The sequence below is a fragment of the Ixodes scapularis genome, unplaced genomic scaffold (genome assembly GCF_016920785.2).
Source record: "Ixodes scapularis isolate PalLabHiFi unplaced genomic scaffold, ASM1692078v2 PGA_scaffold3__209_contigs__length_174095766, whole genome shotgun sequence".
NCBI classification, from domain to species: Eukaryota; Metazoa; Arthropoda; class Arachnida; order Ixodida; family Ixodidae; genus Ixodes; species Ixodes scapularis.
In genome coordinates, this window is record NW_024609868.1 from 121,468,058 (window position 1) to 121,481,448 (window position 13,391).

The window sequence follows — 13,391 nt, forward strand, 5'->3', positions numbered from 1 at the left end:
CTTTCATGCTTGCTGACTATTCCCTGGTACTTACATACCTGCTTATAGGTGAGGGACCGCCAACATGCGAGCACTGTGGAGAAACTTTATTTGTTCTGCATGTTCTCTTTCTTTGCCGTGGCCTTCTACGACAATACAAGACCTATTTCCCTGAGTTTTTCAAGTACAACGTCCCATTTCACCCTGTCTTGGTTCTAGGGGAGCAGTCTCTTATATCATTTGAACGTCTTTTAGCTTTTCTCAAAACTACAGGTATCTTACACAAACTATAGCTAAGTTCTAGTGTAGTCGGTGTACTTTTAGCACTGTTTTTTAGCTTGCCTAGTTTGGCGCAGTATGGCCGTCGGAGCTCTTGCTTCATAAAACCCGCAAACAACAACCCTGGTACTTACACCTTGGTGCGCTCTATCTTAGTTATCGGACGCCGCTGCCACCAAATACTTCAATGCCAATGGAGAGGTGATAGAGGAAGAAGGTGAGTTCTACTGTTTTTATTTATCTATTTTTGTTTTTTAGTTTGACAGTTGCCGACCAATTTTTTGGTCGTCGCAGGGACCGAAAAGACGTCCGAATAATAGAGCAGTCTGAAGAAATCATCAGATTAAAGCACTTGGCTTTATTATGTGTAAGCAGGCTTAAAAGAGGCGTAAATAGTTCCTTGCTACAGGTTACGCTTGCCCGCCTTGTTTCAGGTTATGCTTCCGTTTGCGTTGGGCAACTTTCTATTACTTTGAGAATCGCTGCCTCCTTTCTTAGCACTATGATCGAGTAGTTTCTGCGCTTCTTAGCGACACATCGCTGCGGCGGAAGAACGGGCAGGATAATGACGTCCAAGCCAGCGTAGTCCGAAAACATAATTCACCGAGACGAGATCGAGATGAGGAGCAGAAGTCCACGACTGCAATGGCAAATGAACAAAGCAAAATGGTAACAACAATGATGATGATAATGGCGTGCAGCTAGAGAAAGAAGTCGTACAGTGTCACCTAACAGTAGGACTTAGCAGTACTCAAGTATCGCTGCCAAACCTAGCCAATCCATGTGCAGCCAACATAGAATCCAAAACGGCAGCTTCTTGGTTGTGGCTCCCGCCAATCGCTCGCGACAATTTCGCCAGAAAAATCAATCTCTTGGACTTCAAGCTGTCCGAAACATTGGTCGTGAGTATGCACTATCTCTATCGGGTAGGTTACGGTTCCTCCTTTAGGTCCGAAATATCTAACAAATCTGAATTATCGACGTCTGAAAAATCTGTCGGCAACTGTATTCTATAGCACATACTAGGCAGGTGTTTTCAAAACCTTTTAATCTTGAGGAGGGCCTATTGATGGCCGAAGAACTCCTCCTTGTCTCAGCGTCAATGCAATTAAGCAGTGCAGAAGCCTGCAGTTGTATAAACAAAAAGGGTGTCTTTTTCGCCCACATACCGTTGTAAAATTCTGAGCAAGCGCCCCGACCGAGCAAGAGCCCCTCCCAACTTCACCACTAATTTCACATTTCCGCGCCGTTCCGGGAAAACGCCCCCTCCCCGCTCCACACCCATATCGCGCACCGCGCTGACCGCGCCCAGGCAACACTGGCCGGCGAAATTCAGTCCAAGAATCCAATCCAATCTTACTTTGCAGCCCGATCAGCCCCGTCGCCATGCGCCATTGTTGTCGCTTTGTTTTGGAGGTGTCGGGTCGGCTATGCATTCTTATGCAGTGGCAAAGAAAGTCGAGGTCGTCCAATGGCATTGTGAAAACGGGGAAAAACGTACACCAGACGTCTCGACACATCAAGCTCGACCGGATACAGGAATGGGACACGAATTTTGACAATTTGCTACAGCCAAACTATGAGAAAGCCAAACTTCGGCAAAAGCTAAGTAACGGCGCGCCGGTGTTCAGTGGATACAGGGATGACACACTTTTTTAATACCTGGAGCGCAAAAGAAGTCTAGGATGAGCCACTAGCAACCGGCTTCTTTCTGAAGAAACCACCAAAAGACTCTGAGGAGTCTTGTGGTGGTTTTGAAAGTGATTAACATAGCAGTGACAAATCTTTGGTCTAATAAAGTCTATGTTCTCAGAGATAAATAAAAAAATTAAATCTGTGTGCACTGCACTTTTTTTTCTTCTTCTGGCAGAAAAATTTTGTCGTCGCCATCTTGAGTTTTGGTGCCGTTTCGGGATAGCGCTTCCCCCACTTTGCAGGTAATTTTTACTTGCGTGCAGGGGGGGACGCTTGCTTAGAACTTTACGGTAGTGCGAAGAAGTAAAAGCGATAGCTGTACGTTGCCATGTATGCGCTTCCGCCTCGCACTGTCGTACCTGGGGATCCTCACCGTCCTCGCTTTGCTATGTACACTCAGCACGGGCGGTCTCTCGTTAGTGAAGCGTGTAGTTCTCCTTGGGGCCACTGCCTTTGGGAGTACCACGTTCGCGGCGAGACGCTCTATTGCGAAGCAGGTTCGTACTTGCGTGGCATGCTGCTCGTTGAGCGCAATCAGACACCAATCACATTGGTCACGGTGATAAACTCTGTTTATTTACGATGAAACAAATAACAAGAAATCAGCGGCTATAAGCTGATGGACGTCGCTGGTGTGGAGATCGCCCACGCCCAAACGGTCGTTCATGAAGAACAAAGGACGGTGTAAACGCTCACTGGTGCACTGGATGGTTCCCCGTTGTGGCTGCCGCCGAAATCCCAGGAAGAAGAGACGAAGGTCCTCCTGTCCGCTGGTTTTAAGATAACCACGGGGACGAAGGGGCCAATCAAGGAGCGACACGTCGATCTCGTTTCTGCGGGGGTTCGTAGCGAAAATCGCCTCAAAGGGGGAGAGGAGGAAGCCACTCACAGTGGTAAGCAGTGCCACCTCTCGCTACGTCAGCACAGCCACCACGGCGCGCCGAAACGCTGACGCGACAGAATGTTGAGGGATCACCATCCCCACAAGTGAAAAATAGGGACACTAACCAAAAATTTAATAAACATTTACCCGACATTTCGGGACTAGTTCGGTCCCTTGTTCACGGGTCTGTAACGAAAAGAAAAGAACATGCGCCGCCTCAATGCACATACGGATGTAGGGGGCTTTGCTCACGTCATGCAGTCCCAAGACGTAGCTGCTACGCAGGGAGCCCGAAGAACGATTCACGTTCCCCTTTGTGTGCTTGATAAACCAAGACTCAAAGAGCCGCTTTCGCCTATTCCTCTCCAAGGCCAGCACGGTACTTCCCTCGAAGTTGACTGTGTGGTCGGCTGCTTCTGCGTGCTCCGCGAGGGCGCTTGCCTCCACATCCTTCTTCCGGACATCATATTTGTGTCGCATAAGCCTCTCTGCGAAGTTCTTACTTTTGCCAACGTATGAGGCCGGGCAATCTTTGCATGGTATGCGGTAGACCAAGCCTTGGGCCCTTTCTTTGAGGGGCCAATCCTTCGGGAGGGGGAGGCGATGACCGATTGTCGACACGGGCTTATGAGTCACCGCAATCCCGTAGCGACCGATGACGCGGGAAAGGGCCTTGCTGGTGCGGCTAATGTAGGGGACACAGACGCGATAGGAAGGGGGACTGCTGCACTTTAGGGGTGGATGCCTTGATTTCTAGAGTGTCCGAAGAATAAACCGTTCAGCGTAGCCGTTCTTGCGGAGATCCGATGTAACGACCTTGATTTCCTCCTGGAGGCTTTTCTTTGTGGAGCAGGTGGCGAAGGCGCGCCTGAAGAGTGCAGAGGTCACCGACGCTTTATGACATCGGGGGTGGTGGGAATCAAACCCCAAGTATCTGCCAGTATGGGTTGGCTTCCTGTAAACGGAGTGGTCAGTGTGGGTGGACGCCGGTCACAAGCCGCATAAGCCAGCCATTCTCTCCGCGCTCACTCCTGAGACAGAGTACGGCCTTGGCATGTCGGCGCCACTAGATAACCTGTGGCACTGACGACGCAAGTGGAGGCGCAGGTTTTCCTGGTGTTGTTGAGTGGTGAAGAGAGGGGATAACGTTGACGTTAAGCAGAGAGGGGGGCGTATGCAGAGAAAGGCGGCGGGGAGGGAAGGTGACTAGTTTTGGCAGAACATATTTTACATTTCAATTTAGGTTTGAAAAGTAGATTGTGGTGGAAGTTTCTAAAACCCTCCAACATTACGCGTAACAAGTGGATACTACCAAAACGGGATTTCGTATAACACGAGTAATGTTTGAAAACACCTGTTTTAAAGTTATTGGCCGGTTGTCAGGGCTCTCCCCTCTTCGCAGGGTGCAGACAATGTGAACACCCGACTTCTCTTTTCTTGCATCATGTGAGGAGATGAGGATTTTTTCGCCTTCGGTGCGACTACAGACAACAAATGCCGACACCAAAATCTCTGCAAAATGTCATGCATAAAGCTATCGCTTTAAACCCTCGGGGTCATCTATCGGGCATCTCCCATCAAATAAATATTTCCGTTCTGGTGAATGGTTGGGGTTTCCCCGATAGGTCCTTTTCAGGGATGGCCAAAATACATGCAAATATGTATCGAAATACAAATACAAAATACTTTGTCAAAAATGTATTTAATTACAAATCTAATTACATTTCCAAAAAAGCATTTAATTACAAGATAAAAATACAACCAAATGTATTTGGTCTCCTCCAAATACTTTTCCAAATACATTCCTTAAAATTTGCGTCAGCGACTTCAGGGCACCAGCAACGGGTTTCTGGGTATCTCATTTTAATTTTGCATCGCACACTCGGGAGTTAGTCTGCGAGGCTCTAGCAACGTAATAGAAATATAATCACAAAAAAAAATGTAATCAGCTTGGACGTAATGCGGAGGGCAAGTTCGTCTGCTTCTTGCGCAGGGGGTAGCGGTGACAACAGAACGCTGAGCCCTGATTGGCTCATCGCGACCCCCTATCTGAGCGTCGTCTGCTCCTTTACAACGTCGGCTGCCTCTGTCTTACCTTTCCTGCGACTTTCGGAAGTGCAGAGGCTAGATTCACGAAACGATCTTAAGGCAAAAATGTGCGTAAGACAAAATATTCGTATTCACGAAACGAAATTTTCGTAAGTTTTGCGCAGGTTACGACGAAATCCTACGACAGCTCCGAAGCTGTCTTACGCACTTCTTTCGATAAAATCAGCATGACCGACAGCGTCGCGGTCGCGACGACCCACGGACGTTTATTTTTCTACGTGCGCTTCTCACGCGTCCCTACTTCAAGCAGCAAGAAATATGTAAAAAGTACTTGAAACAGACCACGACGAACAAGAACACTGGATCTACAAACACCCGGGAAAAGCTCCAACGTCCACGATTCCACGGAACGCGACCAAGCGAGCTTTGCAGTTAGGCCTAGCAGGCAATCCGCTACTCGGCGACCGTCTGCCCACGACCGGCTGGCGTGCTGGATGGAATATGCCCGCGCGACCCTTGTGAACCCTTCCCGTATTACTATACATTGATCGCTGACCTCAATTTTAGATTAAGAGGTAAATTCCTTCCTCTTGTTATCTCCTTGTTTCCCGAGGCAACGGTGACTCTCGCCGGTGAAAAAGCGGTGAATCTCCGACAGACGCAGGAAAGGTAAAGCAGCCATCGCTTTGACTAGCAGACGTAAAGCAGACGACGTTAACTGCGCCAACCCGCCGACGCTGTTAAGGAATGAGGGGTCTCGCCGCACAGAAAAGGAGAGAAAAAGTATTTGGGGGGGAACTTGCGGACACTAACACACTCACTCTCGATTCTTAGCAAACAAACCTCGGCGCCTCGGGACACCTCGCCAGTGAGTCCTTTGACTTCCCTCCTTGATGCGCGTCTGCTAGTTGTCAGACAAAAAAAACGCTGTTACCAGAGGCTAATGCAGCGGGCTACCACCCCGGGTGTTGGTAACCCTCGTGACGCCACTGCCTGCATGCCATTATTGTATCGGTGCTCGGTGGCACCCGGAAGAAATGCGACCGACTCCGTGCCACGGCAAACCAGAAAGAAGCTTTATTTCCTCGTGGCCCTGCACAAGTCACGGGCCCCACGGCACGCGCGTGCGTGCCTCGCTTATAGAAAGCGGGAAGTTCAAAAGAGGCTCACGCCACATCTCCCTCTGGGGATAAATAAGGGTTTCGAGAAGTCTGTAGTTATTCACCAAACCGCTGGGGGTGCAAACACTTTTCTTCCAGCCTTCGTCACTGCCACGGAAACTCTGCAGTCTTGCGTCGATGACTGAGACTGCGAAGCCTGCTGCAATGTTGGTGGATGCTCCATGTCGTCTTCCCCGGGTAAAGCAGGTCCATCAGGAGCAGTCGTGTTGGCTGGCCACAATACCAGCTCGTCGCATTGACCAGAATGAGCCGGAATTCTGTTGAGAGCTCTTCGGTTGCAACGGACGTCTTCTCTTGTGGTCCTGACCCAGTAAACCTTCGCATGTCCGCTTGACGGAGGACCTCCCCTGGGCACTTGAGGTCTTTCAACCACACAGTCGATCCGGGACTCAGTTTGGGGAGCCATCGAGCTGCATGTCGGCGGTCGAAGTGTGCCTGTTGGCACTCTTTGACTTGACTGTCGCGTCTAGTCGCAACATTGTTGTTGACTTGGCCGGGAGTCAGAAGAGCTGGGTACACCTCCGCGTCTGCAGACGTCGCCCCATGAGGAGTTCGGCTAGGGTCCGGCCTGTCGGACCCGGGGTATCTCGGTACGCGAGTAGAGCTAGGTACGGGTCCTCTTCTTTCTCAAGCAGATTCTTCATGGTCTGCACGGTGCGCTCGGCCTCTCCATTCGCCTGAGGATGACGAGGGCTGCTGGTAGTGTGCTGGAAAACATAGTTCCGGGCAAACTCTGCGAAGGCATCACAGGAGAACTGTGGTCCATTGTCGCTTACTACCGTTGCAGGTATCCCATGGCGGGCGAATATGCTCTTTAGACGTTCGATGACAGCCTCAGCTTTCGTTGACGATAGATAGGCAATTTCGGGAAAGCGAGACCTGTAGTCAACGCAGATGGCGTCACCGTTGGCATGAGAGACCCGGCTTTTTTTTGACGTACCTTTGTGCACACAACACAGTTATTGACAACCCTTCTCAGCTCGGACGACAGGCCTGGCCACCAGGCAGCTTCTTTCGTGCGCTGCCTGCACCGTCCAATTCCCTGATGTCCCTCGTGGAGTCGTTTCAGCACCTCCTTCCTTAGGGAGCCAGGAATAAGGAGGCGGGTTCCATAGAGCAGAAAGCCTTCGCAGTAGGACAGGCTTCCTTTGTACTGCCAAAAGGGCGACACGTCGAGAGGAAGTCTCGACTTTGATGGCCATACGTTTATGCGGTACTCCCGAAGCATCTGGCAAACTTTGTCTTTCTCCTGGGCTTCTTTGACTGGATGCAGAGAGCTGCTTCGGAGTCCCATCACTGCTCCAACAGTGAATGACTGAACCTCAGCGCAGGTCAGTGTCTCCGCTGGCTCTTCCTCACCCACCAAAGCCCTTGAGTATCAGCCGTCGCGATGCTCTTGCCAGGAACATACTGCATTCTGTAGCTGAACCGCATCAGACGCATGCGGAAGCGCTGGATACAAGGAGGGAGCACATCCAATGCAGACTTTCCCAAGAGCGTCAGCAAAAGTTGATGATCGGTCTGGAATGTTGCTGTTAAGCCCCGCAAAAAGTTTTTGAACTTCCCGCTTTCTATAAGCGAGGCATGCACGTGCGTGCCGTGGGGCCCATGACTTGTGCTGGGCCACGAGGGAATAAAGCTTCTTTCTGGTTTGCCGTGACACGGAGTCTGTCGCATTTCTTTCGGGTGCCACCGAGCACCGATACATGGTGTCAGAAGTGGGGTCCTGCCGCCTCTGAAGCTTCGGGCGTCTCCTTGCGGTTGCGGACCGTACCGAGTCATAGATCGGGCAAGCGTCGCTACCGGACTCGCCCTCAGGCCACCTGAACCCTTCCATTTTGGGAACGCTTCGGAGTGGCCGGCGTGGATCGCTGAGTTCAGGGATGGGCAAAATACATGCAAATATGTATCGAAATACAAATACAAAATACTTCGTCAAAAATGTATTTAATTACAAATCTAATTACATTCCTAAAAAAACATTTAATTACAAGATACAAATACAACCAAATGTATTTGGTCTTCTCCAAATACTTTTCCAAATACATTCCTCAAAATTTGCGTCAGCGTCTTCAGGGCACTTGCTACGGGTTTCTGGGAATCTCATTTTAATTTTGCATTGCACACTCTGGAGTTAGTGTGCGAGGCTCTAGTAACGTAATAGAAATATAATTACAAAAAAATGTAATAAGCTTGGACTTAATAGGTGAAAAAAGTACAGAGCTTCATGCAGCTTTTTTAGAGAATTTTTTATTGTTGCAACTTGCACCAGTTACGAAAATCTGGACGACCCGCGCGTTTAGAATGTTCCAGGCGAAACTGTGGATGGAAATCAGGCTGGAAAGCATCACAAGTTGTCACATTCACTTATTTAGCCCGTCTGCCTGTGAACGTCGATTTTGTCACTATTCTTGCCCTGGACTAGTACCGTAATCACAAAGTCACTAAACACTTGTGCTTGATTGAGAGACACTGCATTTGGTGCAGAACATAGTTTTCTTCCTGCTCTGGACATGCAGTGACAATTGTTTTGAGGGATGTATTTTCGCCCACAAAATTGTATTTAATTACAATTGTATTTGAAATACCCACGTTTTAGTATTTAAATACACATGCCAAATACATTACTCAATTTGTAATTAAATACCAATGCAAAATACACAAAGTATTTGAAATATGTATTTCAAATACTTGTATTTGAAATACTGCCCATCCCTGGCTGAGTTCGACGATTTTCGTCACGCAACAGGACTGGTCGCACAGAACGAGGAAACCCAGGTACAAACGCTTCTCTACGTCACGGGTCGCCAGGCTAGGCAAATTTTCAACACCTTCGGGTTATCCGACGCCGACGCCAAGAAGTATGACACCGTGAAAGCGAGATTCGACGGTCACTTCATTCAAGTCAGGAACGTAGTATACGAGTCTGCATGTTTTAACAGATGGGAGCAGGGGCCGACTGAAACAGTGGATCAATACGTAACCGTGCTCTACAACATGGCGGACCGATGCGACCACGGAAGCCTGCGTGACTACTTCGTTCTTGGGCTGCGAGACAAGTCACTTTTGGAAGCTCTTCAGTTAGACGCTGCGCTCACTCTGACTTTCGCACTTGCCAAGGCTCGACAGAAAGAGTCTGTTCACAAGCAGCAGCAGTTGTTGAGAGAGACTGAAGCGCAACCGCCTGTCAAGACTGAAGACGCCGACTTTGACGCAGTGGCGAAAGCTCGTCATCTAAGCCTCGCAGTGCTCCATCTTCTTCGAATGCGAAGCGAATCTCAAAAGCAAAACAACCAAGCTCCATATGCGGTTATTGCGAAGGATTGCGTCACGCTCGTTCTGAGTGCCCTGCGCGAGCCAAAAAGTGCACTCGATGCAAGACCAAGGGTCATTACGCACGTGTCCGCAAGAAGATGCCTGGAGGAACCAAAGGCATTTCCTCAGTGGAACAGAATTCAACACCGACGGTTTTTCTTGGCGCCGTTGGGGAGTTCGGTAGACGTCCAGACGATAACGTGAACGGCGATAACCGTGAACAACGTTTTGCTGACTGCAAATATCGACACCGGTGCAGAGGTCTCAGCGGTCCCTGATACATTTTCGGGAATACCGTCTTTTGGCCTGCGCTCAGCAGAAGAGGTCCTTTCGGGGCCCAGTGGACATGCCCTGAAGGTGTTAAGGAAGTTTGACGCTGTCATGAGATGGAAGGACAAGTTCACAAGGGAAGAGGCTTACGTCGTACAACAACTTCGCACTGCGCTTCTTGGATTGCCTGCCATACAGAACTTAGGGCTCGTCAAGTTTCTCTGCAGCACCGAACGCCTCGAGAAGCGCTTTGCTAGACTCTTCAGCGGCCTTGGGACACTTCCAGGAGAGTACACCATCCGACTAGACCCAGCGGCGGTGCCTTACTTGCTGAGCGTCGCATGCCCATCCCTCTGATGCTGTAATTCAAGAACTCGGAGAGATGGTGGATCGGGGCGTCATTCACCCAGTTGAAGGTCCAACCGACTGGTGTGCTGGGATTGTTCCAGTCCTGAAGCCTTCCAGAGAAGTAAGGATCTGCATTGACTTTACTCACCTCAACACCTCCGTCCGAAGAGAGCGCTATGTCCTTCCAACTGTGGGGGAAACGCTTGGCCAGCTGGGGGCGGCGGCAGTGTTTTCGAAGTTGGATGCTAATTCCGGGTTCCATCAGATACGTCTCTCTGCTTCGTGCCAAGAGCTGACCACATTCATCACCCCAATTGGCCGTTTTTGCTTCACGCGACTACCTTTTGGAATAACATCAGCTCCGGAATATTTCCAAAAACGCATGTCGGAGATCTTGAGCGGACTGCCCGGAGTTCTCAACCTCATGGATGATATACTTGTCTTTGGCAAGGACCAAGCTGAGCATGATGCGAATCTGCACAAGACTCTCAAGCACCTAGAGCAAACTGGAGTCACCCTCAACAAAGCCAAGCGTATCTTCAGCACAAGGGAAGTTACCTTCCTCGGATGTATCTTATCCCGCCACGGTGTTCGACCGGACCCAGCAAAGGTCAAGGCAATCGGAGATCTTCCGGCTCCAGAGGATCCTGCCGGCGTCCGTCGGATCCTTGGAATGGCGAACCATCTGGCAAGGTTTCTTCCAAACTTGGCACAAATTACGGCGCCGCTCAGAGACCTGCTTCGAAAAACGGTGGAGTGGACCTGGAGTCCCCCACAAGCAGCCGCTCTGCTAGGCGTCAAGGATCTCCTGTGTTCAGATTGTTGCATGGCTCACTACAATCCGTCGTATCCCACAGTACTTTCGGCGGATGCGTCTTCACATGGATTAGGAGCAGTCTTGCTTCAGGTCCAGCCCAATGGGAGCGAAAGAGCTGTGGCCTTCGCATCAAGGTCCCTTACCTCGACTGAAACCCGATACGCTCAGGTGGAGAAAGAAGCTTTATTCCCTCGTGGCCCTGCAGAAGTCACGGGCCTCACGGCATGCGCGTGCGTGCCTCGCTTATAGAAAGCGGGAAGTTCAAAAGAGGCTCACGCCACATCTCCTCGTATTCTTTCTTTAGTTTTTGAAGCCAGGTGACATGTAGCCTTTATTTTAACATTCTTAACACTCATATGCTGCTCCCAACTTGCTCCAAGACCTTGTTTTTGCTGCTCCCAGCCTGCTCCAAACTGTAGTTCTTTCTGCTCCCAAGATTGCTCCAAAGCTGCTCTGCCCAGTTCCATTCCTGTAGAAGGTTACAAGATAGACGATAACTGCCGTAAAAGCCGCGACACTTTTTTTTTGCTAGGAGCGCGGGCAGTCATTTTGCACATGCTTCTGAGTTCAACATGGCAGCCTTTACTCCATCTGCGTTTTACAGACAGGCCTGTGACTCAAGTGATGAAGGTGATTTCAGTAATGAAGACAACTAGAAGGCCTCCAAGATATTCTCCGATGAATCTTCGAAGAGTGGCTGTGAGAGTATAGAAAGTGAGGAGGAGACAGGCACAGATGCTGTTGATCCTCCACGTGGGACATCCACCTTGGACACATATCAAGATTTTGAGACTCACCATTTTACGGTTCAAAATCAAGGTACCCAAGTAGTGCAACCTAAACCCACAAATGAGCTGGAACACTTCAGCGTTTTTTCATTGATTTGATATTTTTTGCTTGAACTAATTTTGACTAGAGGAAAACTCTCATGATCTCAAAGGTTAAAATGCACATATGACTTAGTTATGCATCAGTGGGTGTCTCAGATGGACTAAAACACTTTTTGTGGCAGGGATGGTCGAGGAAATTTAGGAGCATGAGCTGCCTAGGAAATTACTCCCCCAAAACCAAAACTAATGCACCCCAAGTGTTCAGTCTCTTCGACAAGAAAAATATCTACAGAGTCTCAACAATAGAAATCTTTGCAGAATGTGTTAGCAATGATCTTGAGCAAACGACACGAAATCGTCCGGTCCCAATAGGTCATATTGGTGTAGACGGAGAATATGAACGTCTATGTGCGATCTGGCCCAGAACAGAATGACGATGTCGAGAAACCGGAAATCAATAGTTCTGCACAGAGGCCCAGCATATCCATGGTCTTTCTTATGCGTCTAGAATTGCAAACGTTAGCGAGCAAATGACTATGAGTATTACGTGGAACGTTGGTTCCTCAACTCCCATACCAATATTTTTTTATTGTTTTGCATAGTCCACAATTCCTTGTTGTCCGAAAAATATTTTTCCTTGCCTTAGCAGTAATGTGTGGGTTTTAGAAGTGTCTGGGGCTGACGATTTTTGTACCTATTTCACTCTCAAAACCTGGAGCGGCGTCAAACAACCTCGAGTGCAAATTACTGGCCAAGCAGTCAGATGCTAATTTTGATGAGCGTAACTCGGAACCGAATGATCAACTGTACTGCTTGTACATTGTTGTAGAAATGAGAACAGCAACCCCAAACACCACGAAAATCTACAGCCCCTGGTCTGGATCATGTGACGTATGCAGTGATGTGATTGCTGCGCCAATTGCACCAAACTGTGCCAAGGGGCTAACCCTGCTACATCCCGCTACATTTTGCCAAAATATGGGTAATCTGCGCCAGGCCTGTGCCAAAGGGCCGATTTCGGTTGTCTTTCAATACCGAAGCTAAACTCAGTACAGTCGCCGACCGATTATTCGGACTTTACAGGGACTGAAATAACGTCCGAAGAATAGAGTAGTCCAAAAAATCAGCAGATAGAAAAACTTGCCTTTATTACTTCCAGGCGGGCTTAAAAAAGTCGTAAATTGTGCCTTGCTTCAGGTTACGTCTGCGTGCCTTGTTTTCAGTTACGCTTCTGTTTGCGTTCGGCAACTTTCTGTTAGCTTGAGAATCGCTGCCTTCTTTTTTAGCATTATGGTCGAGGACTTTCAGCGCTTCTTATTCACATATCGCGGCGGCAGAACAGATGGGGCCATGACGTCCAAGCCAGCGTTGTCCAAACGAGATGAGACACAAATCCACGAGCGCAAAATGGCAACTGGCGACACGAAAGTTGGGCGGAGGCGCGAAGGGATGGAAGGAAACAAAACAAAATGATAATAATGCTGATGATGTGCATCTAAATGGAAAAAAGGGCTATCATAGCGTCACCTAGCAGTAGGACTCGGAAGTACTCAAGTAGCACTGCCAAACCAAGCCAATCCATTTGCAGGCAATATAGAATTCAAAATGGCCTTTTCTCGGTAGCGTTTCCCACGCCTCCGCTGTGCTCCCCGCGCTGGACCCCTGTCGTCATGCCCGCCCGTGTGTGCTCGTGAACCCTGCGTCTTCGCCCCTCCTCCCGCATCCCTAAGACTGCTTCCCGATTT

The 13,391-nt window shown here is 49.2% G+C and overlaps 1 protein-coding gene across 1 annotated transcript in view; it reads left to right on the forward strand.

Moving 5' to 3' along the window:
- The window catches only part of LOC8034447 (zinc finger MYND domain-containing protein 19), a 54,619-nt gene that overhangs the window by 37,597 nt on the left and 3,631 nt on the right, over window positions 1-13,391 (forward strand). The window contains exon 6 of the mRNA XM_042292613.1: window positions 415-475. Within this exon, the coding sequence (XP_042148547.1) occupies window positions 415-475 (61 nt within the window). The remainder of the gene's footprint in view (window positions 1-414; window positions 476-13,391) is intronic.